This window comes from Neomonachus schauinslandi, chromosome 11 (genome assembly GCF_002201575.2).
Source record: "Neomonachus schauinslandi chromosome 11, ASM220157v2, whole genome shotgun sequence".
NCBI lineage: Eukaryota > Metazoa > Chordata > Mammalia > Carnivora > Phocidae > Neomonachus > Neomonachus schauinslandi.
This window is the reverse complement of record NC_058413.1, coordinates 97,207,484-97,232,392: the sequence shown is the minus strand read 5'-3', so window position 1 is coordinate 97,232,392 and position 24,909 is coordinate 97,207,484. Positions and strand designations below refer to the sequence as shown.

At 56.3% G+C, this 24,909-nt stretch overlaps 1 protein-coding gene across 1 annotated transcript in view; it reads right to left on the bottom strand.

The window, feature by feature from the left end:
- DSCAML1 (DS cell adhesion molecule like 1) overlaps nt 1-24,909 on the bottom strand; it is a 322,784-nt gene that overhangs the window by 72,613 nt on the left and 225,262 nt on the right. The window contains exons 3-9 of the mRNA XM_021696420.2: nt 22,780-23,058; nt 20,048-20,323; nt 17,577-17,873; nt 15,692-15,964; nt 6,229-6,507; nt 5,712-5,831; nt 4,659-4,835 (exon numbers count right to left, since the gene is read on the bottom strand). Coding sequence (XP_021552095.2) covers nt 4,659-4,835; nt 5,712-5,831; nt 6,229-6,507; nt 15,692-15,964; nt 17,577-17,873; nt 20,048-20,323; nt 22,780-23,058 — 1,701 coding nt within the window. The remainder of the gene's footprint in view (nt 1-4,658; nt 4,836-5,711; nt 5,832-6,228; nt 6,508-15,691; nt 15,965-17,576; nt 17,874-20,047; nt 20,324-22,779; nt 23,059-24,909) is intronic.

Below are 24,909 nucleotides of genomic sequence, written 5' to 3'. Positions count from 1 at the left end.
TGGATCTGGCTTTAATTGGTCTGACATTTTGCTAAACAAACAAATCAAAACTCAGACCAAACAAAGAGCCCTTATGGGTTTAATTGGCCATGGGTTCTGCCTTGGCCCAATCACTGGAGCCTTTACAAAGTGGAGGAGAGTCTCGGGGGATATAACAGAACCTGTCTAATCAGGTAACCTGTGGCACAAGAGGGCCTCTGAGTCCAGGGAGGCACATCCAGGGATGGCGACATCAAAACACAGCCAGCCCCTTGCACCCCAGACTGAGCAGCCTGGCTCTTTACCTGCCTCTCCATAAAACATTCTTTTTGAAGATGGTTTATTTATTTTTTCCTATCTGCCGGTTGGAGGAGGGATTGCTTTCTCCCCCTTTTGGTCATTATCTCTCTCTCTCTTTTTTTTTTTTTTTCATTTTAAAAGGGAGATAAAAGGTAGCTGGATGTGGTATTTTCTTTCGTTAATTATATTTATTTTCAACCAAGTTCTGGGAGGAGGTCTGACATCCTGAAAGGACCATGCGCACTGCTAGAACCATAGATTGTTTGAGCTGGAAAGGACCTTGGGATCAGTTAGTGACCAGATTCTAGCGCAGGCCTCTTATTGTTCAGATGAGAACCCCGAGGCCCAGAGAAGGGAAGGGACGGCTCTTGAATACGTGGCTGGTGAGTCACGGAGCCAGGATCAGCATCTTCTGACTCTGGGTCTTTGCACTTCCTACCAAACCATGAGTGCACAGAGGCGAGTTCTGGTCTCAGCTGGGACTCTATCACCCATTGACCTTGATCCAGTGCTGTACCTTCTTTAGGAAGGAGCTCTTGCCTGCTGACCTCACAGGCCAGGCATAGGAAGAACTCTATAAACTATGATGTGCAAGCCTGCGACAGCGGCAAGGCTGGGCTATGAGCTCAGGTGATCGCAGGCTCAGCTCACACCAATACTCTGGGGGTCAGGGAGCCATCGGGGCCAGTTGGGCCTGGTTGGTTGCCAACAATGGTCACTGGAATTCTGACTCCTGTCAGACCCCTGGGCTCCTGGAACTCTGGTTTGCTGCCTGGTATCAAAAGTCAATGCTACGTAGAAAGAAAGTGCTTAGCTTCCAAAGTCCACGAGCACTCGAACTTTCATTTTCCCTGTCCATCCTCCCTTCAGTCTCCACCTGACGCCTAAGCTCCCAGCTCGCCAGATGACACTCGTGGACTGCCCTGCCTCCACATCCTTGCTGTGCTTTTTCCCCCGGGATGGAATGACATCTGTCGGTGTTGGTTCCTGCCAGAATCCTTGTGTTCGTCAAGGCCCACTTAAGACTATTGCCTTTGTGGAGATCTTCTTGTCACTTCCTCATTCACCCCAAAGTTAAAATTGACTTCTCCTTCCCTGATTCTCTTTGTATCACCTTGTTTGTAGCCTTGTAAGGTACTTGTCATTTTGTGCATGATAGTTGTTTGGGGTCTGTGTCTACCTCCTCCTCAAGATTCTAAATTCCCTGAAAACAGCAACATTGTCTTACTCATCACTAGATATTCAGCCTCTAAAACAAATGATTACTATCAATTATTGCATGATATTGGGTGCCACATATTGTATTAATTGCTATAAGTGCATGTCTCATTTAAACCTTTCTGATGCGTAAAAGGTATTCTAATCCCAAACTTATCGAGGAGGAATTTGGGGCTTGCAGAGATCACCATCCAAGACTTCACAGCTATCAAGTGGCAGAGCTGGGATTTGAACCCAGGCCTGTCCGGTTCTAAAGTCTATGTTCTTAGTCATGGAGTTTAGTCGACCTATTTAGTGAGTGCTCAGTGAAGATCTACTGAGTTATCATTGGAAACCATAGGGGTCAATGGTATAAACACTCCCCAAGAGAAGCCAACCACAAATGTCCGGTTTGACACTTGGATGCTTTTTATGATGTATGTCCCTTTTTTACTTCCTTTTTTCTGTTTGGCTAAAGTAGGGGTTAGGGTCAGTTTGCCTTCTGAGAGTTCACAAAAGTATGAGGTCTGACAGGGTGGCGCCATCTTGGGTCAACATTTCCGGGAGTGTGCATTGATGCAAGCCTTGAAATTGGCTTTGAGGTCTGGAAATGGCAGGTCTTCCTGTGGCCAGCTCTGCAAGTGGGTGAGGGGAGCGTTGTTGGTGAGTGTTTGAGATGGATTAAGGGATGGCTAGGAATGGCGTGCCTCCAGCAGTCTGATGGGTGACGCACGCACCCGGGTCCTGAAGGTTCTTCCCCACCTTCCTGTGCCCTTCCAACTGAAGTCAGAGTGGGGAAATGGGAGAAGGCCGAGGGTGAATGAAGGCGGAAAGGGCAGAGCAGCAATGGGGGGTGGGGGGACGTGCAAGGGGAGCAGCCGGGGGTCGGTTACTAGAGCAGTATGTCTATGTAAACACATCAGGAGGCAGAGGGGAAGAAGCTCCCAAAGAAAATTGGGAGCCCCCATGCCCCACCCCAGTGCCCACTCCCACCTCCTGTCCACCGTCATGGGAGCTTCTTCTGGCTGCTGGATACTGTGTAGCCTGATTCGGGCGGCTGCAGAAGGGCCGTCAGACCCTCCGACCCCAGAGAGAGGCCGTGCCATGCTCAGCCCTTCCATTCCGGCTGCCCTCGGGCCTCCAATGCCCCTGGCCCTGCTCCTCCTGTCCTGCTGCCATTCGGGGGGGGTGGCACGGGGCCCCTAGCCTGGCTGGGCAGGTCACCGGGGAGCATGGGGCTGGAATGCAAGGGGGCGTTTGCCACAAAGTGTGTCAGGAAAAGGCCATCTAAGGAGCACACACGTGTGAGGCGGCGTGAGAGAGCTCGGCTGGAAGACAGCCTGGGGCTGAGGGTGGTGGCGGGGTGGAGGCCCTGTGAGGAGGTGCTGAGAGACACCGAGTTCCAGGCGGCGGGGAGGGGGGTGTGGTGAGCGGGAGAATAGGACCCGAGGTGTTCGTGAGACGGAGCAGATGTGAGAAAGGCGTGTGCGCGTGTGTCTTGCTGTGGAAGGAAGCAAAGGAGAGTGACAAGGTGGCTGAAAATAGGACGAGGGTGAGGGGAGGAAGGAACGAGGTCCAGATTCTGCCCACAGGTGATGGGGGTGGCAAGAAGCTCTTCAGGAAGAGTGGGCCAGGCGTTGACACCACCGTATGTGTGTGTGTGTGTGTGTGTTGCACACGCTCACAAGGCTGTCCTGAATTTACAAAATGGGCTTCCTCTGAGTGTCTCCGGGTGCTGCATGGCCACTGCCGGGCAGACAACACAGGAAAAATGCAGGGCCCGAGAGGTGACGTGACTTGCCCCGGGTCCCTCCAGGACATCAGGGACAGCCTGCTGGGAACTGAGGCTCCTCACAGAGCCCACCTCCTGACCGCCGGATTACCCATCGCCCATGCCCCCCCACCCCATCCCACAAACCGGGTGCCATAAAGCCACAGCCACGCTTGTGTGGTGGAATCCCCTAGCTTCGAGGAGAAAGAGCAAAGACCAAAAAGGAAAAAAAAAGCCTAAGGGTTTGGGCTCATCTCTGCTGCTGACAGTGGGGAGGTAAGGATCAAATTCCAGGGATGCTTCCACGAGGGGCCTGCTATTCCTCACCTCACGCAGGCAGAATTAGCGAAGTTCTCCCCGGCTGAGGGATGTAGATTGATTGCCTGGTTTTATTAAGGACAAAGTGCTTTTTGATAGTGTGAGGGAAGCAGCTCCCCAGGGTGGGGATTCCGGCGCCTGGAGCTCCCCGAGCATCGATTGCCGGGGCTTCCCTGTCTTGTGCTGAGCTGAACGCGGGCTTTGGCGAGCGATAAAGAAGCTCTGATTCTTCGAGGAGGGACCCCACACCGGGCACTGCCCTCGGCGGTCATTCCCACACCGACCCTGCAGGGACTGATGGTACCAATAGCCAAACTGGGAAGCCTCTGATGGCTGACTGGGTGCCAGTTACCACAATGGGCGCTTTCTACATATTATCGGACTCACTCTTGACACAGAACAGAACAGGTAAGGCTCTATTATGACTTTCATTTTCTCTGTCGGGGAAATGAGGTATGTACGGCGAGGCCAAGCAAACTCATCAAGGTCACAATAATTACAACATGGTGCCCAGATTCCCACTTGGCTAAAACACAGGCTCTCACCACTGTCCTGCATGGCCCATGGTCCGTTTCTGGACACAGGGTCAGATGGACACGATTTCCCGGGGGCCCATTATACAGACCCCAGGACTCTAAAGGGATAGGCTTATCTGGTAGGAATATCTGCGTGTGACTCAAGAGAATTCAGGGATATTCTGGGCTTCTGAGGCCGTGAGGCCCGCTCTGTGTCTGGGATTTAGAAGCCACAGACTGAGCACTGAGTGATGAGTTTCGTTGTTCTTTTAGCTTTCCTAAAATATATCCCCCTTTCCCGTGATCAGTTCCTGTGTTACTCGAGCAGTGTGGTGGGGAGGGTGGGCTGGCAATGAAACCTCCAGCACAGGGAAGAAGCTGGAGCCTAGACAGGTGAGGTGACTTGGCCAAGGTCACGGGGGTCTGAGTCCCCCACCTGAGGGTCCCGAGTGCACCTCTGACCAGGAGCCCTCCCTGCTTCCCACTCACTGATAGGACAGTGGCCGCTGCGCGAGTGTGGAGACGGGCCCTGGCCTATGGTCGGAGGGCTAGGGGTGCCGCGTGCGGGCAGGACTCACTCTTGACGGTGAGGAACATGGACTTGCTGATGTCGGTGCCCACGCCGTTGCTGGCCTGGCAGAGGTAGTAGCCCATGTCCTCTTCCAGGACGTGGCGGATCAGCAGCGAGCTGTTGGCCAGGATCTGGGTGCGGCCGGTGAGAGGTACCGGGTGGTACTGCTGTGGGCTCCCGCTCCCTGGAAGGAGGCGGCCGTTAGGGGGCTGGCGCCCAGGCTAGCACGCGAGCTGGGTCAGGTGGGACTGCTCCAAGGGACACCCTGATGGCCTTCTCTTGCTGATCTAGGGCTATCTTGTAGCACTCCCAAAGTACTCCTCTGGGCGACCAGAAGAGCCTCACAGAGGTCTGGCCCTGCCCCAGCTCTCAGGTGAGGGGCTGGAGTTGGGGACCTCAGCTCAAAGCCCGCCTTGGCACTGAGCCTCAGGGCTGAACTTGGAGACGAAGAGTTGTCTTCAGGCCACTTGGCCACAGGCAAAGGCAAGATGGAACCCTAAAATGGCAGCTGCCTGGTCCTGGACAGCCAGGCCTGGGAAAGAGGCCAGCCATCCTCCAAGGGGGCTTTGTGGTCCCCTCCCCATTCCTCCAGTGTCAGTGATGGGCATGGCTTTATGACAAGAGCTTGGCATGGGACTTAGATACCAAACATATCCTTGGGATGCTGTTAGGCTCCAAGAAGGACCACAATCCCAGAATAGGTTGATTGGTGATGAGCAGGGGCCAAGGAGGTTCTGGAACCCCAAGCGGGGTGGGGAGGGCTGGGGAAAACAGATATACACTGAGTTCTAGGGCTGGACGGGGGAGGGGAGAGGTCAATCTGTGGGGTCTAGAGGAAATCTGGAGTCAGCATGATAGCTGTCCCCAGTCGGCAGACCCCTGAGGGTGGCTGAGAACAATCTCCAGAGCGAGTACAGTCCGGGGTCCCCTGAAAGCTTAGAACCGAGGGCTCCCACCCAGGGCTAGGAGTTGTGTGTAGGAAAACAGGCCCAAGCCCCATCAGCTTCCTTCTCCCCACTCCCTGACCGTGCTCGGAGATGCTGGCTGGCCAGGGGCTCACCCTTGGCATGCTTCCACATGACCTTGGGCGGGGGGTAGCCATCCACTGAGCAGTTGAGCACGCCAGCTTTGCCGTAGATGCCGTCCTGGTTGTTGGGCTGCACCACAAATCGTGGGGGCACTGCGGGAAGAGGGAAGGTAGGGAGAAACCGATCATCTGTCTCGAACAGCTCTTCTGTGGTCTCTAACCTTCCATTCTGTGGCAGCCCCGCCTGGACCATGATCAAGTTCGGAAGAGGCAGCTGTGAAACTCAAGATGCTGAGGGCCTTTGCTGAGGACTGGGAGTCCCGCGTCCCAGCTCTGAGTCTGCCGATGGCTAACTGAACAGAGCTCTTTCCCTCTCAGGGCCTCTGTGTCCGGGCCCGGAAAGTAAGAGATTTGAACTTCTTGATCTTATTTAAGGCCCCAGCCAGAGCCAACATTCCCTCAGCCTGTGATTCAAACCCCAAGTCTAGAGAGACTGTTAGCAGCAGACAGAGCTGGGCCCTCGCTCGCCCGCCCCAGCCCCTCTGCTCACCACGCACGATGAGCTGGCGCTCCCGGCTCACGGTGGCCGCTGCGTTGCTGGCGATGCACGTGTAGTTGCCGTTGTGCTTGAGGGAGACGCTGGAGATCTGCAGGGAGCTCATGAATTCCTTGCTCTCGATGGTCACGCCCGAGCCTGAGATGATCACCTGTCCATCCTTCCTCCAGGTGATGCGGATGGGCATGTCCCCCGAGGACACCACGCAGGGGATATAGAGCAGTTGGCCGATGGAGGCGGGTGGGAACTCAAAGGGCTGGATTAGAGGGGGCACTGGGAAGGCAAGGGGAGTGCTGTTGTCAGGGCCCCCATGCGCCCCAGCCTGGCCAGCAGCAACTGCCTCATTGCCTCACCTCCCGGCCCCTCCTGCCCCTGGGGGTGTAAGCAGAGTTCCCCAGGGCACCAGTGCCTTGTCCTATACATGCAGAATGTCTTGGGGTGCCACTGGCCCTTAGCTCTCATCCCCTTGCCCACCCAGGCCTGGACCCACTGTCTCTGTGTAGGGCATTGGCTCGCCTGCCTTAATCCTGCCCCTCAGATTTGTCCCGGTGATGATGTATGTGCTTCTTGATTCCCATCTGCCTGCAGACACTGCTTGGCGTTCGCCCCGCTCCCCTGCTGCTTCTCGATGGCCCCATGTCACTTTCTCATCACAAAGATACATCAGCTCTCTGGGGCCTCGGATTGACAGGGCTGCTGGGCCCCAGATGTTGGGCGTGGGGGAGAAGGTGGGCCTGAGACTGTCCCCAGCTCATGCCCCACAGCTCTGCCTCTAAAAGCCAGAATGCTGTCCCCTGGTCTCCTCCTGCAGTGGTCCCATCACCCACACCAGCCCTGTGCATTGTCATCAAGTGTTAGCACACTGAATCTCCTCCCCCAATAATGTGATGTAGCTTAACCGTCTCCAGTTGAGGCTCAGAATGGAGAAGTCACTTGCCCTCGGTCATCTAGCTCCTAAGAGGTGACAGTGGGATTAGAGACCTGGTGTCCCTGCTCTCAGGGTCTACGCTGCCCAGGTGCCTCTCTGAGAAACCCCCAGACATGCCCAGCCCAATGGCTCTTTTGTCTCATCAGTGAGCTCCCCTTGGGTAGCAGGGCGGAGCAGAGAGGGTGCCCTGTCCTTTATGAGACAACCAGTTTGCTGTTCATCCGGCTGAGCGGGATCTGCACGGCCTCCCTCCACCCAGAGATCCAGCGTGCCTCACAGTCCACATCTTGGCCCCTGGGGGGCTTGTCTGGAGCCTGAGCCTCTGTGAGAGGGATCCTCCTTTCTCAGTTCTGGCTAGGGCATCAGCCATTATCTTTATGATAACTCAATTAGGCCACAGTGACTTCCCCAGCAAGTGGGGGGAGAAGAGAGAGAAGGAGACAGACAATTAGCTTAACAAGGATGAGCACCCAGTAGATGAGATCTCCTTTCTGCAATCAAATAATTAAATTACAAGGCTGTCCACAGTCCTCTGGCCTTCTCCCAGGCTCCAGCACCCCGCCCCCCTGGGAAGCCTGCCGCTTTCCACCCTAGGCCCACCCACAGTGGCCACCAGCAGAGGTGAGCCCTGGGGGGAGAGGATGGTGGCATCCTATGCATGCCCAAGGCCCTCTCTGCACCCCAAGGATTTCTGGGGCTCAGCAGGGAGCTTCCCCAGCAGAGTGGTAGGGTGTGGGCATAGAATAACCCACTGGCAGCCCTTTGGATCCCTCGGAAAGTTCTTGATCAAGAGCCTAGGTCCAGAGGAAGTGACATTTAGGAGGGATGGGATGAGAGCCATACCCTTCAGCAGGGTGTTTAACTGACCTTCCCAAGTGTCCTCTCCCACCTTACTCTCCATCCTGCCACAGGGGCTCCATCAGTGTACCACGACCACCCAACGCTCCAAGTCTTAGCCCGTGTCTTGGTGAACACAGCTGGGCATTTGTCCTTCCTATTCCCATCATGTGTGCTCCACCAAGGGCCCAAATCTAGGTCCAAAGTCCAGCCAGGTTTTCTGGGGCTCTGGTCATTATCTGGATCTCCCCATCCCCATCTCTGGCTGCCTATTGCCCGGGTTAGGGCCTTGCCCCAGTATTCTGGGTGGTTTGCTGGGCCTTGGGGATCTCCATATGAGATTTCTCTGGAACCCTGACTCTAGTGATGGCCCCATGCCCATTGCTGAGATTTCCCAGAGGTCCCTCTGTTGGGCTCTGCCGATCTCCCACCCCACCCCTGGCTTGTTTGGATGGGACCAAGGCTTCCGGCCTCCTTGGACTTTTTGAGGGAACAGTTGCAGAGACCCAGACCTGCCTCTAGTTTGTTTCTCTAGGCCAAACAGAACCAGGCCTGATCCAGTTCTCCTTCCCACAGAGGCCCAAAGCTAGAGCCCGCAGGCCCCATGGGAAATGCCTCTTTGTCCACTCAGAGACTGCTCCCGTATTACCTCTTCCGTGAGGCCTGTCCTTGTCCCACCACACCTGTGCACACCTTCATCATGGCACTGATCACAGGGCAGGAGGGTGGCCGTTTGCATTACCGCCTTCCACAGGAGTCTGGGAGCTCCTTTAGGGCAGTAACTAGGACTTATTTACCTGGCAAATTGCAGGAGCCCAATAAATGCCTGGCGGGTGAGCCAATGAATGAACATATGCTCAGGATTTCCTGGATTGACTTAGAAGTTTAACGGTCACGGGGGCAAGGGGTAGGGAGAGCGCAGGATGGAGGTCCATCCAGAAAAAGAGGGGGATTTCTATGCTGTTCCTCAAGACGCTGTATTTATGCTATGGAGTTTTGGAGCCAGGAGCTTATCCCTTGGTCCTTCCTGGGGGTCAGGTCCTTGCTACCATAGCCCCAGAACCAGCTCCTCTGCACAGCTGAATGTGACCAAGGGGAGACTCAAGGCAGTGACAGGCTGCAGAGGAGGATGTGTGGGCAAAGCAAGGAGCTGGGAGGTTCTACCAAGGAGGAGAGGACTGAGGGGCTGTCAAGGCCGAAGGACCATGCCCTGGGGGTGGATGGTCAAGCGCTATGCTTCCTCTGTGAACAGAGCAAGTGGAGAGCAAAAGACTGAAATTAGGCAGGGAGATTTAGCTCAAGCAAGGGGAAGACTGTCTTTCTCAGTAAGAAGGGATTTGGATAATGGAACAAGTTACTAAGGCAGGTTAATTCATTAATTAACTAATTCATCTAATATTTATGAAATGCCTAGTCTACGAAGGCATTATTATGCTCCGTGTGGGCTGGAGAAAGTAGAAACATGCTTAAAATACAGATAGAACCCCCAGGAGCTCATCATTTGCTAGGGAAGGCAAGATATTTCCCTCAATGATTATTGGACAAGTGCCACCTGAATATACAGATGCTGAACTCTGAGCCGAGAGACGTATCATCTGACTGGGTGACCGCAGCCTCCCAGAGGAGGTGGCATTTGGGCAGAGAGCTAAAGGACACAAACGCTGTAAAAAGTACATGGGGTGAGAGAGAGGGAAAAGGCTGAGCCATGAGGCAGAGGCCAACCAGGGGCTGTCCCTCCCTTATGGCCTTCGGGAATAACATGGATGGCTCCTGAGAGCCCACTGGAGACAGTAACCAACCAATATCCATCTGGGGGGTAGGCATTCACCTGGGCTGGCTAGAACACTCAAGAGCACAATTGTCCTGTGGGAGGCAGACGACCAGACAACTTGCCAGAGATCCAGGGCAGGCTCCTGGCCCCCCTCCACCCTTTGCCCCTGCTGCAGGCTGACAAGGCGGGGTGATACTGTGGTTAAGTGTCCCCTTGGGAACCCTTTGGTGGGAGTGCTAGGGGCCAGAGCCGCTCACAGAATTTCTTGGCTTCAGGCTTCTGTTCAGATACCCCCATAACTGCAGGCATAGAAGGAAGGAGAAGAAAGTCTAGGGATCCCGGCTCCTTCACAGGCTCGCTGAACAGCGGGAGGAGCCCCGTGAGCGAGAGGCTCTGAGAAGCAGGGTGTGGGGGCTCTGTGATGGGTGCATGGCCAGCTGCCCAGATGTGGGGGTGCTTTCTGACCCGTGAGTCAGTAATGTCTTCCCCAACGCTCAGACGTAGATGTGGGGCTAATTGAATGTGTGTCGGTCCATTTTGCGATCCTCAGCGGTTGGCGGGGAGGGGGGGAGGTTCTGACCACCTCCATTGCAGTGACGACCAGGGACCTCTTGAGTGTCAACTGCACGAAGGGCCCCCTCTTGCCCCCGAGTCCCAGCATTTCCCCAATGCCCAGACTGAATGTAGGGGGCACAGATGCCATGGGACCCACGGTCCTGTCTCCGGACGCCCTGCTCTGGCCACAGTCATCTCTGGGGAGAGGGCAACTCTGCACTGAGGGAGGTGGGGTCAGAGCAAGGTGCTACTATGGTGAAGAGGCCAGAGGACGGAGTGGCTGGGGACATACCGTAGTTGTGGCAGTCCAGGAGGTCTCCGGCCACCATAAAGCCTTTATGGCCACCTGCTTGGGAATGTCGCGCAGACGACGGTGTGCTGACAGCCAGCCCAGACCAGAAACTCTTTGTGGTGTCTCTCATCATCTGTCTCTGAGACTGAGCCTTTTTATTTACTGCACCTGTTTAGCAGAGAGCGGGCACCAGGGGGAGTTGGGGCATCTGCCTGTGGAGCATGGGGATGGGGAGAGAGCCGTGCCCAGGAGCTGGGTTCTAGCCTCTGCCTCCCGTGCCACCACCCTGCTTCCACCCTGAGCCTCCGTTTCCTCATCTGAAAAATGGAGGAGTTGGACCAAGTAATCTCTAAAGTCTCTAATATTTTAGGAATAATTATAACAACTTCCTTTGGTGTCCTTTTTTTTTTTTTTTTTTTTTACACAATCCTCTCTTCTCAGAAAGGCCTTCCCTGACCACCTTATTTAAAATCGCAAACCACTCTCCACTCCTCTTGACGCTCTCATCCCCGCTCCCTCTTTGACATGGGGCACCTTTTATATATTTTATGCATTATCCATTTGCCCCCCCCCCGAGAATGGAAGCTCCCTGAGGGTAGAGATTTTTGTCTTGAGCGTAGCTGCATTTGTAAGCTAGTGCCCAGAACACAGAGGGTGCACAGTAAATGTCACTGAATCAGTAGGCGCTGCTTCTACACCATCGTCCCCATCATCACCATGACCAGGGTCATCATCGTGAGCCCTGTCTGTGCACCGAAGCGGCTATTTGCTCCTGTGTGCCAGGGCCCCTCTGCTGGGGAATAGGGCTGCCGGCAGGAGCTTTCCTGGTGCCCCCCTCTCCCAAGTACAACTGGGCACTCTGCTCCTATGGAACCCATTGTATCCCCTTCCTGTAGATTCTGGCGCATCTCTTCCAAACCTCCACATCTGCGGAGAGCAGGCATTTGGCCAGGTGATTAGGTTTTTCGTAAGCCCCAACCTATGATCAGAGAAACCCCCAACCCATTTACTAGGGTGGAAAGGGCGCTTCTCCAATGGCTCCACGCACATGGCAGGCACCAGTTTGGGCAGCCAGGGAAGACACAGTGTGGGTGGGGAGCATGGGCATTTGGGAATGAGCGTATGTGTGTGTCCTCTTCCGTTTGCTCTCCGCAGGGGCCTTGCCGAGCATGGGCTGCAAGCCCCTCATGCCCTTGTTTTGGCTCCAGAGGCCCACAGAGGCTCAGATGTGGGGATGGAGATGTTCTCTCACTGAGCTAAAGCCAAGGAGCCCCAGTTGCAGCCTGCCTTCTTAGTTAATTAAACATTCAGCCCGCGTGCCCAGAGATGCTTTTATGCTACATTATTTTTCAGCTACAGGGGGCCCTAAAGACATCAAATCTAGGCTGGATCTATGTGCCCTCCTCTTAGCATCCTGCCAAGGATGTCTCTGGATGCCCAGAGAGGAGCACTTGCCTTCCCTGCAGCCCTGCTCTCCCCTGCCAGTCGACGGTACATGCCCCAAAGCCCAAGCGGCCCACAAAGCATCCCCACTCTCTCCCCTCGGTCCTCCCAAGTTGCTAGGCCACAGCAGGCTCACTTGGGCAATGTTTCACATGGTACCACCTGCAGCCACCTTTTGTGGCTCAGGAATGATGCCTTACAGGAGGGGAGGGATGGAGCCAATATTTGTGCACATGTGACTGCCAGCATGCGTGTGTATGCGCACATGTGCAACAGTGGACATGTTAGTGTGTGTATATTTGTTGCATGGACATGCATATAGTAAGTACCAATGAGTACATGCATGCATCCTCATGCACAAAGGGCTCTGCACATGTGTGTGCGTTTGTGTCTGGTGTGTTCTGCTCTTAGCTCAGTGTTTGAAAAATTCATCAGAAAGCCAGCAGTCCCAGAAGGAATGGGGTCAGCAGATGTTTCCAGTTCCTTGGAGCAGCATGGGTTTTTGCCCCTTCCTGCCCACAAGCCCATGGCCCCCCAGAGAGATGTGGGGTGGGAGGGACTTCTAATTGATCCCCAGGGTCTAGTGCCCTGTCCCACCTCCACCTTGCCCTTTGCTATCCCCTGGCTCTCTGCTCTGGTCCCGAGTGGGATGCAGGTCCCAGCCAGGTGATGGTATTGGGCTCAGCAACGCTGCCTCTGGACCTGGCCCGCCTCGCCCAGAGTCAGGGCCCTGGTCCACGCCCAGGGGCACCTCCTCCACCCTCCTCCTTGAGTAGCTCTTGGAACAGCACATCAGCTAATCAAGCCGTGTGCTCATAATCAGCTCTGATGGGTTCTTCTGCAAAAGTGCATTCTAATGAGGTGGGGAGAGGGAGTCAGGGAGTGGGAGGAGGGAGGACCTGAGCTTTCCAAGTGGCAGGGGCAGGGGGTCCCAGAGACCCGCACACAAATGCTGCTTCTCGGTCTGGAGAGAAAACAAGCTACCACCATCCTTGTAGGGCTGCATCTTCAGACCCTGAGGGCGGGGAAGAGGGAATGTGGGCACACATGCCCTGTACCCCGTACACATGCATGGCGTCTGATGGATGCCGGGCTTTGTGCTGGGTGTGGGAGCCACGCGTGCCTGGTGCATGGGCTCTGCCCTCTAGATCACACACACACACACACACACACACACACACAAACACACTCTCTCTCTCTCTCTCTCTCTCTCCCGCTTTCCTCTTGTCGTTTAACACAATCACAACAGGCCCAGAGAGTCGCTGAGACGGAATGCATCAGATTCAATTCATTAGGACTGATCGCTCCCTGAATGGGGTTGAATAATTGATGAGCAGAAGTAGCTTTCAGAATGTTCTGCGTACTCCGAGGCTTGCCGGAGCCCTGTTATTTATTTATTTTTTTTAAGCCAACAAACCCGGCCAAATGTTCACTGGTGCGGGCGGGCAAAATGAGTGGAGCAAAGGTTAGATGTTTTAATACGTGATGTTTACAACGTAAACTCCTGGTCCGCTGCTTGTAATGGAAATGGATACGGCAGCCCTTGATGCTGGGAGGGGGTAGGCAGGCGCTGCCGGCTTCTACCGCCACCAAGCTGAGGATGTGGCCTGGGGGTTGTGAGGCTCCTGCCGGCCCACGGCTCCAAGCGGGACAGAGGCCTGCGGCTAAGGAGGGGCCAGGGTGCCCCTCAGCCTAGCTAGGGTGTAGCAGCAGGAGGCAGGGAGGCTGACGCCGTTCGGGTCTCCTGTCACCTGCGCAGGCTTGAGATGGCCACGGCCCCACCGTGGTCGGGGCTCAAAGCGAGGCCTCCCAGCAAACCACTGCAACCCAGACTACTGTCTCAGTTTCAGCTCCAGAAACACTCACCGTCTGGCACTGTAACAGGTGGTGGGTGCATAAGGATGCATGTGACATGTGCAGCAAGGGAGGGAAGTACCCACCCTGCCTTTTGCTGCTACTGTTCAGTTTCCTGGCTGTCCACCAGACACTTCCAGCTGCACCTGCATTACCACCACATGCTTGAAGGGGCCATAACCCAAAGCGGGCTCTGTCTCCCCAAATTCTTCCTTCTCCTAGACTTCCCTCTTTCTGTCCACAGAGCTGCTCTTGGATCTTGCTTCAGGCACCTGGGACCCACTGGGGCCTTCCCCTGTGCCAGGGCCCCTTCGTAGGCCTGGGACCGCCCCCCCACGTTTATTCCTGCCTATAGGCCCCTCCCCACCCCGGGGTCCCGGGAATATGGAGAGGACCTCCCCTCCTTGCTGCCCTGGTGACAGGGGCTCTCAGCCTTCTCAGGGACTCCAGCTCTCTTCCTGACTCCCTCTCAGGGGGTCCCCAAGGCCTCTTCCGTTATTCCTGAGGTGGAGCGTGGAGAAAGCTTCCTCCTCCCAGCCCGACCTTCCCCCAGCTGTGGGTTAGAGCCCAGGGCCCGGAGGTAGACAGGCCCGGGAAACATTCTGCTTCCAGATGACAATTTCCTGACTTTTTTGTGCCTCAGCCTTTTCCGCCTTGGAAATTGGGGATGAAATGGTACCTGCCCGAGGTAAGGGAGCAGTGCTGGTGTTTAATGAGACAGAGCGTGTTGAGCAGCCAGTCACAGCGACTGGTGTGTGGTGGGCCTGCCACAGCTGTATCCGTCTTATTATGACAACGACTGTGGTCTGGTGCTAGAGACCGTCATGGTGGCTGGAGACCACAGCCTTCCTTCCTCCCTCATGGAGCCCCAGGCTGGCATCTCCACGCTCCCAGAGCCTCAGGCTCTCCCAGGGCTTGAACCCACTCGGACCCTTACCCATTACGGCCATTAGTGACCTCCCACCCCAGCTGCCTGGCTTTGCCTGACCCCTCCTCAGCCAGGCCTGACAGGCCCCCCCTCCTTATCCTGCTCTGGAGCAACCAGGCCATCCTGCTTCCACTCACCGCCTGGAAAGTCTCCAGGCCTGGCAGTTCCAAAGAATGTATTTGGAATGGAGCTTGGCACACCCATGCAGCCCCAGAACCAAGGAGTCAGCCGTCATTGCTCACACATTCACTGAGTGCCTTAGTTCTACTCATGCGTTCATTGAATCAGCAGGCATTTACCAAATGGCTACTATGGGCCAGGCACTGTGCTAAGTCCCCCTGCACAAAACACACACCCGGCCCAGGTGAGCGTGAAGGGCCTGGGCCGAGGTTTTGTTAGGCAGTGCTCTGTAGGCCTCAAATAACATGAGCAGGCGTAGGGACAGGAGTCAGACACCTACTACCTGCTCCCTCCAGCCAGCCTCCTGCTGCTTCTGCCCCTGGGCTCCTGCCTCTCACCCCGTCTTGGTGGTCTCTGCTGGGCCCCTGCTGACATCACGTGGTTCCCTCCTGACTGATACGGCCCGCCATCTCTGACCCGGCCTCTTGCCCAGAAGGGGACCTTTGTGCATCACCGGCCCCTCCTGCCTCACAGGTCAGGGCCACATTGTCCTGCGTCCCACTGAGGGACCCTGCATGCAGAGGTACTCGTCCCCCTGCCCCCTTTCTCCCACACACCCGCTCAGGACCCTCTTCCTTGGCCTGCCACTCCTTCAGGCCTGGCTGCTTCTGCGTGAGCCATCGGCAGGGGAGAGAGCCCCAGTGGGCTCTGGCTCCGGGGGAGGCCTACCTTTGACAGCCACGTGGACGCTCTGGCTGATGGACAGCTGGGGCTGGATGAGGACGCTGCACAGGTACTCCCCCTCATCCATGCCCTTCTGCACGTCGGTCAGCTTCAGCGTCCCGTTCTCGAACACCACCTGCCGGTGGTTGTCGGGCAGCAGCAGGGCGTCCTTATACCACTTGATGGAGTAGTAGGGGTAGCCGATGACCCTGCAGTTGATGAGGGTGTCCCGCCCGGCGACAGCGGTGATGTTCCTCATCGCCCGGATGCTGGGGGGGCCTGGGCGGGAGTCAGGAGGGAGGAGGAGCAGAGGAGGGACAAGCCATGCGGTTAGCCAGGGACAGCCAGGAGCTGCCCTGCGACTCTCTTCTCCGTTGCTTGGCTCTGAAACTCTCAGGGGATGGAAATTCAGTGGGGCGGCGGTGGCGGGGGGGAAGCCTGTATTGCAAGGCTGAGGCTGAAGCTGCGAGCACCCATGGTCTCTCCGGGACTCCCTGTTACTAGCTTCAGATGGTTGCAAACAGATATGTTCCATTCATGCCTGGGGCAAGAATCCATCCCCCTAATGGGATGGGGTATGTGAGCCCACTGAAGCCTCATAAGAAGTGACTGGGATTTGGGAGGGCAAGTTCTCATTTACAAGGAGATTAAGTTTTGCAGGTTACAACGGCAATGTGGAGATTTTGTTATTTTCATTCAACTTGTGCATAATGGTCTTCTACCAAAAGGGATCTCGTATGTATTAAATATTTAAAAGGCCGTAGGAAGGTCTTCACTGGATGAGCTGATAATTTTCTTCCAAACAGGTAAGTGCGTTTTGTGGTTCCTTGAGAAGGGGCCCTAAAAGGGGGACCCTGGTCACCCTGGCTGTGAGGAGGGGGTACCTTCAGCTGGGTGGCTAGGCAGGTGGCAATGTGGGCATGGTAAAGGGGGCTCAGAAGCCACCAGGCAGGGAGCTGGAGTGGGTATAGGAAACTCCAGGCTTCAGGTTCCCCACCCAGGAGGTGAGGGGCCGCACCAGGGGATCCCAGGACCCTGTAAGTCTGACCCTTCCAATTTGAAGGCAGCAAGGTAGCTAAACGGGAGGCCACCTTTCTCATGTGGGGTCGGAGACCTGGCTCCATGGCAGCCACAAGTGCCCTTCCCCCACTCCTCCTCTGCCCTTGGGTCAGGGGTCACTGGAGGGACCAGATGAGGACCAGTCGGACCTGACAGGGCTACAAAGAGCTTCAGAGGAGGCTCTTCTCACCGCAGTGACTTAGAAAGCTGAGATCTGGGGATGATCACCTGAGGACTGCTTCCCCCACTCCTGGGGGTGTCTGCTTTGGGACACCGCCACCCAGCCCGAGCCTCCCATTCTTGATGGCTTGGGCCTTGGGAGGGAGGAAATTGGGGGAAGATTGTGCCCTGGCTCCTGGATGCTTATACCTCCTGGAGCGATTTGGGGATGGCTCAGTGGGAGGACACTGGGAGCACAGCTTTGGTGGACACCCCCATCGAAGGCCAAGTCTGGCCCCACTGCCCCATTCCTGTCCTTGTCCTCACAAGGCCCTGGTAGGGCTGGTGGTTGCTAGTGGGGTGCTGAGTGTACCTGGGGCCAGAGAGATTTGATGGGGAGGAATGAGGGGGCAGGTCAGACTGGGAGAGGAGAAGGGGCAGGAGGAGGGGATGAGAATGCATAGGAGGGCACACTGTACCAGACACGCACGCACAAGAAAGGGTGACGGGTTTGTGGAGGGCAGGGAAAAGGGGAGAAAAAGAGGAGAGAGACCGCTACTAAAAGCAAAATGACAGTTAATAATAAGTACTAATCACCACAAGAATAATGGGAACCACAGAGATGGCAAAGGAACTCAAAAGCCTATTCTGATATTTAAATGTAGACAGGCACCTCTTACGTTTATTCGCGCCTGATATTCAGCACTGCCCACCGAGTTCCGCGCCGTGCATCGGTATACGCCCCCGTCGCGGATCTGGGGGCCCGTGACGTTCATGTGGCTGATGGTGGTGCCGTCCGACATGGTGTACTGGTTGGTGCGGTGGCTCCCATCCCGCACGATGGGCTCGTCGTCCAGGGCCCAGGTGACAGTGGGGGGCGGGGCGCCCTTGGCCGCACACATCAGCGAGAACTGCTCCCCGGGGTTGACCACCTTCTCGCTGAAGGACGAGACGATGCGGGGCGTGCCATCTGCAGGGAGCGAGGAGCCCCCCTCAGGGTCACCGAGCCACGGAGAGACTGCCCGGCCAGGCCACCCCACCCTGTGAGGTACCCATTATTATTGCACAGGATTTCTAACTCCTGGATTTGAATCCTCCCATGGCCCCTTATGAGCTCTGTGTCTTTGGGCAAGTTACCTAACTTCTCTGAGTCTTCCCATTCCTTAACTATGGAGGATAGTGAATACACCCTCTCCATACCGATGCTGTGAGGACGAAATGAATTACTGCATTAAAGATGCTTTGCTCAACGCTTTGTAAGTGCCTGATAAAAGTCAGCTCCTGTCGACTTTTCCTTTTCTGCCTTTCTCCTCCCTGTGTTAGTAAAGACATAGGTCCTGGAAGCAGGACCTGATTGGGCTGGACCTGCGGAGTCCGATTCCAGCTCTCATTCCTGGGGGGGGGGGGGGGGGTGGGGGTGCTGTAGCCCTGTTAGCAAAAAGCCTCAAGTTTGAGGCTTAGCTGCCGCCCAGAGGCACTGGTGTGTGTGTGGCCGTAACTTAAGGCTCCGCTGACCCAATAACCCTGGACAGGACAATTAACCCCGCTGCCCCACCTTCCTCCATGGAAGAGGGGGCGTGTAATTATTGAGCCTGGCCATCCTTCCCCACAGGATTGTTGTAAAGGGTTAAAGTACGTGTTATGCACTTTAACAAGTAAAAACTAAGACAAACAACAAAAAAAGTAAGGCCAATGTAACATGGCTCTCTACATCCCACCCATATTTCACACCAAAATGCTGATGTTAATCCAGTCTGCCAGTCCCTAGCCCCATTTCTGGGTGGGGGACTCTTACCTAAAACCAGGGGAGAGCCAGGTGCCTGGAAGAGCCTGGGACAGCCCACCAGGTTTGGCCCCTCCTCTGCTTCCTTCCCTGAACCCTCCTTTCTGGCTGTGCCTCCTTCCCCACTCTCTGTCCTTCCCGCCAGCCTCATTTCCCATATCCCTGCTCTGAACTGGCCATTGACAGGCTGTCCTCTCAGAGAGGAGATGCGCTGTGTGAGGAGTCGGTCAGACAGGAAGTCCCCAGAGAGGTAAGGCTCCCATTTCAAACTGGTCTGTGCCTGCCCGGTGTGCTTCCTCACTGGGAAGAGGATCTGCCTGGACAAGAGGAGGCAGGGGCTGAGGGAAGGGCCGTTCACTGGGCCCTGTACTTAGGGTGAGGGATAAGGCGATGCCCACTCCCATGTCCCACCTCCCAAGGAATGAGGACCCACAGGCCGTGACAGGTAGACCCATGTGGGATCCTGATAACCTATAGGACTTGCCTGGGTTTGGTGTCTTTGTTACAACAGTGAAAAATCCTTGGAAGCAATAGGATTGTGGGGTTTTTGTTTTGTTTTGGTAGCAACAAAGGAGCTGGGGGACCACTAAATTTGTTGGTAAGGGTAGGGCCTCGGCTAATCCTCACTGTGTCCTTGTGCAAATAAGAAAAAGAGGACTCCTCTGTGTGGTCACAACCTGGGGCCAGGGCTCATGGCCTGACAAGTGGAATTCAAGCTGGATTTTAGTCCTTACTCTTGGTCCTGCCCTGTGGGTTAGGCACTTTGTGCAGTGAACAACCTGAACAACCATATACAGATGTGCTGGGTAAGGAGCCCTGGGTGGTAGCAGCTTTAAAAGGAGAGAGAAGCATGTGAAAACCCAGGTCTGTGATAAGAAACAGAGCCTGCTGTGAAGAGACCTTAGTCAGGGAGAAGATTCGAAAGTCCATGAGACTGGAGGGAAGGACAGAGAATGGGGAGAGAGGGACAGCTGGAAAGAGAGGGCTCAGGGAAGAAGGCAGAGGCGGGGCTCAAGGCAGTGATTCCTGGTGGGCAGTCCCAGGGCCCCCGTGAGATTGAAAACCTCTGGGATCCTAAAGAAGACCTCTTTTGTAGGGAGGTTCTAGTCATTTTGGAGGGCAGAGGCAAGATAGCACGGTGGTTAAGAGACCTGAGTTCCGATCTCAACTCTGACTTTTGGCTGAGCTGTGTGACCTCAGGCAAGTGACCGAGCCTCAGTTTCCCCCAGTGCAAAATAGGGAACATGAAGAAAAAGCATGTCGTCACAGGGCCCATGGAAGGACTGACTAAGGAGGCACGTGCCTGGACCGGTGCCTGCTCTCAGCCTAAACCCACCCCGGTGCCGGCCGCCCCAGCTCACCCTCCAGCACAATGATGGCGAAGTCCTGCGCGGTCTGGGCCTTGCGGGTGGCAAAGCATTGGTAGGCCCCGGAGTGGCTCTTCTGGGCCGAGGTGATGAGCAGAGTCTCGTTGCTGAGCCCGCGGATGGAGACGGCCTCGTCGGGCAGCACCAGCTCAGTGTTGCGATACCAGCGGATGGTGAATTCCGGGGAGCCCAGCAGGGCACAGGAGAGGATGACTGTGCTGCCGATCCCGGTCTTCAGCTTCTTTGGTGTCAGGGTCACGTGAAGGGGGTCTGGGCCGGGCCAGCAGGGAAGGAGCGAGGGGAAAGGCAGCGGGGAGGAAAACAAAAGAAAAGGGCTTTTACCGTGGAGCAGTGTGGCTGGGGGTGGGCTGGGGGAGGCCCTGGTTCTGTCTCCAGACTCCTTGTGAGGAGGACTGGGACTAGTGAATTCCCCCTCTAGACCTCAGTTTACTCATCTGGCAAATGGCAGGGGCAGGACTCTTGTTATGACAGCCTACACTTTCTTGACGGGTGGCCCTTGCCTGGTGGGCCTGGGGAGCTCCCTTCAGCTCAGAAGGAGGACAGGAGCTTGGCTGGCTCATCACTGTCCCTGTTCCCCACCCCGGAAAACAGGGAGGCACCCTTGGCCCCACCACCCATCTCTCATACCCATAGAGATAACCAGTTGCTATCTTCTGCCGCTCTGACGGCCTTTATATGCACCAGATGATTCTGCTCTTCATCCGCACCTCCCCTGCCCTGCTGTAGGCCCTCAGCTCTCAGCCTGGACCCAGGCAGTACCATCCTCCCTCCATGCTGTGGCTGGCCACTGCCCTGCTCAAAACTTCCATGGTGCCCAACAACTCGGTGTCGGGCGGGCTGGCCACCTCTCTCCCCAGATCTCCATGGGCTTGGGGTTCTCTAGAGGAGACTGAGGCCTGCAGGGGCCTAGGACCCCAGCAAGGTCGCCCGGAGGAGGGGGGACGGCAGCCTGGCTGAGTGGGGCACAGTCAAAGCATGCAGGAGTCTGCTCATGCCGGGCTCCCCCGCGCTCTCCCAGAGTCCCTGCCCAGGAAATGTCAGTGCACAACGAGGCAGGTGTCATCCTTGTCCCAGTCACCCACGGGGCTCCCAGGGCTCTGCCAGCTAGCTGTTCTCACCTTGCTGCCCCGCACGACTTGGTGACCTTGGGCAGGAGGCTTGGTGGCAGAACGGGGGTGTATGTGAAAAGCATGGTTTCCTCTCTGTGCACCTGGCAGAGAGGGGCTGGCAGAGAGAGTGGAAGGCAGAGAAAAACTACGTCACTTCCCCTTGAACCTGGTTGTCCAGCCAAAGCCAGTATGGGGAGAAGGTGCGGAGCTGAGGGTCAGAGGGGCATCAGGTGTACCTACGCCTACGGGGCAGTGGGGGTGTGTACGCGCCGCGGGCGGTTGGGTTACTTGTGGATCCGTGTGCGTGTGCCTGGATGTGAGCATGTTAAGGTGGAGGAATGTGTGTATCTGTGTGTATGGGCACCGTACGTGTGTGCATGTGCGTATGGAGAAGTGGGCATGTGACCTTTCAGCACATCTGCGTGTGTGTGTGTGTGTGTAATGTGTGTGCAGCGGGGGCGGCGGGGCGTGGGGGGAAGGCATACCCGACTGAACGGTTGTGGATGGTACTTAGGGCAAGGAGGGAAGTATCAGTGCTGGTCCTTCCACCCGCCTGCCCTGCCGGCTGGGGTTCATTAGTCTGTGAGGAGCCCCCATCCCCTGGGCTCTCAGCATTTTAACCTAAGCATCTGTATCATGCACTGTCACTCCCAGAGTGGTTCTTAGGGCTCTTTCCGCTCTTCCAGCTTCACATGTGTTCACGTGGGGAGGATTTCTTCCTAGCACCGCAGATAAATGTACCCCAACTGTCAAGATGCCCTTGACCATGTGGAGGAGACTCACATCTGGGCCACGGGGGACAAGACCCCAGGCCCAGGAGGCCAGCTGAGCTGGGAGAACACGGAGGGTCTGCAGACCTGTAGCTCTATGCTCTTGAGGCAGGAGGGGAGGGGGGAGGAGGGCTGCTCTGGTCAGTTGTTATGGTGGAGGGAACTTCTCTGCAGCAGGGGGCTTGAATCACCACTGGACAGCCTCCTCCCACCGCCCAGGTTCAGTGACCCTTAAGATGCCATTCGGTACAACATTCAATGGGGCCTCAGGCCATGTAGCTGCTCCATGGGAGTGGGATTCCCCACAGGTCTCCAAATCCCAGCCCCACTGCTGTCAGTGCCCTCCCTCCGCCCTGGGGGCTCAGCAGCAGGAGGGTCTGAGAAGGCCCCTCACTCCAAACGGGCTCGCCGGACCCCTGGAGCCCCAGGACTCCGGGCTCAGGGAGGAACAGGCAGGATCAGTGCTGATACCCGGCCGGCAGATCCTGGAAAGGCTTCCTTGTCATTTATGCCCGAGTCTAATCTGATTGATCAGTGCCCCTATCAATTATTGTGAAATATGCTGAGTATCGCCTCTGATGGGATACAGTATGTCCTCTCTACTGGGTTAACATCAGTACTGTTTCCTTTAGTGCAGACACTCCTCCCTCTCAACAAGCCAGGAAGCCCTGTGAGCTCGTCACCGTCACTCACCCTCATGGTCCCTTCTGACCCTCGTGACCTCAGGAGGCAGGAAGGCCTGGGATCACTATCCCATTTTACAGAAGAGGTCACACTGTGGTGCTCTCAAAGGTTCCTAGGCCTGGCAGAGGGGCTCCCCACTCACCAATGACTGTGAGGGTACCCGTGGCCTCTGCAGAGCCGAAGGTGTTGGTGACCTCACAAATGTAGGTGCCACTGTCCTCCGTCCGCAGGTCACTGATGGTCAGCCCGGTGATGCGCTTGGTCCAGCGGCTGTCGGCCGGGAGGGGCCGGCCGTCCTTGAGCCAGCGGATGGCAGGGATGGGGTAGCCGGAGGCGGTGCAGGGCAGCTCCACGGTGTGGCCCGCCCACACTTCCTGGGAGTGGAAGCCATCCAGGATGGTGGGGATCGACTCGGCAGGGTCTGGAAGGCAGAGAGCATCAGTGGCTCTGGCCAGCCCGAGCAGGATGAAGGGGCAGGGGGGCAGGGGGGGCGGGGAGGCAAGCACGAGAACAGGCACCTGCTGCCCATGGGTGCCCAGCATGAATGAAGCCCAGTGTGGGATGGCTTGTGGTGTCCCCTGGGCCCCAGACTCTGGCCCAAACTCTCCTACTCAGGCCAGATAGAGGCCCTGAGAGCCACGACCGCGAAGCAGGGGCTTGGGGGAGGTAGGAGGAGGATATAGGGTGGGCAGACAGACAGATGCAGATGCAACAAGGGAAACAGAGGAGCAGAGAGGGAGAGAGTGTGTGAGAGCTCCCTTCACAGACACGGTGCCTGGAGTCTGGCCCAGACTCAGGACCAGGGACACCCTGTGACATGAGAGTCATGACTTCTTGAATCTGTGATTCTGGGCCTCAGACTGGCCGGGGGTGCCCTTCAGGATGGGGGAACCAGCTGTCCTGTCCTGTCTCCTCCCACCTGCGATTCTGGCAAACTCAGAGAGGGCCATGCGTTTCCATCTGCGCCCAGAAGGATTCAGAAGTTAAGCCTTCTGCAAACCACACCACCATCCTGAACAGTTCTCTATTTTACACTCCCAAGCAAGAGAAAGCAGTGCCTGCAGGCCCCATGGCCCTGACCTGTGGAAGACCCAGGCGCCGGGCTGGTGGGATTCTGTGTGATGGCCCTGACGCTTCTGAGCGGTGCTCTGGCTACTCTCAGCCTAGTTCTTAGCCTCAAGGGCCTCCCTGAGTTTTCCGCCTTGGGGACCTCCTCTTGCTGTACCAGCTGCTCAGGCTTTCCTCTGCCTACATGATACAACCCCCACTTCTCCCCAGTTAGGCTGCTAGGAGATAGGGTCTGGTCCCAGCCAGGTCCCCGGCCCCGCCGGCCCCCTCCCTCCCTGCCCCCACCCCGGTCCGGGCAGTGGTTCCCCACTTGTGATACACTGTGTCACCACACTCCCCTCCCCTGGGTGCCCAGCAGCCCGCTCCGCTCGGCCAACACCTCTTCATCTTTCACAAACCAGCTTAAACGTCACCCCTTCCGGATGGAGCCCCCAGGCCCCTCTCATTTGATACTCATAGAGTTTTCTTTTTCTTCCGTTTTATTTTCAAACAACCTTTTCTTTTTAATGAAAAAGTTAAAGTGTAATATACGCACATGGCAAAACTTCAGAGAGTCTAGAAGGGTGTCAGTGTGAGAGGGGGGTCTCCCTCATCCCTGCTCTCAGCCACCTCGTTTCCTTCCCCAGGGGCCACCACTGTCGTGAGCCACCCAGGCACCCCTCCCCCAGAGCCCTTTTCAACAGCGGTTAGCATCAGGCCACAGATCTGTCTTCCCCAGAAGCCTGCCAGCATCTTGAGACAGGGTTGCAACATTGCTGGATCTCCCGTGCCCGCACAGAGCAGGCCTGGGGCTGCTGGACCACTGATGTCTGCGAGAGGCTGAATGGGGGCGCTCTGGTATAGGGTGGGCCAGAGGTCTGACTTTCCACATTGCAGGCTTTTATAGGCTCCTGGACTCGTAGAGCTGGCTTAGAGGTCTTGGAGGCCACAGACAGAGGAGGACCCTGAGACCAGAGAGGTGCAGTGACCTGCCCAGGATTGCACTGCAGAGCCAAGATCACAAACCAGGTCTTGCCCACCCTTGTTCAGCAAACGGGGCCTGAGATGGAATAATCTAATTCTGAGATCTGCTCAAGAGTGAATGGTGGGAGCGGCAGACGCCCCCTCTGGACCCCCCTTGACTAATGGCAAATCTCCCCCGTCCTTAGCTCATGTCCCTTGGAGAAGGGTTGGGTGAGGAATTCTCTAGGGGGGAGAGTAGAGA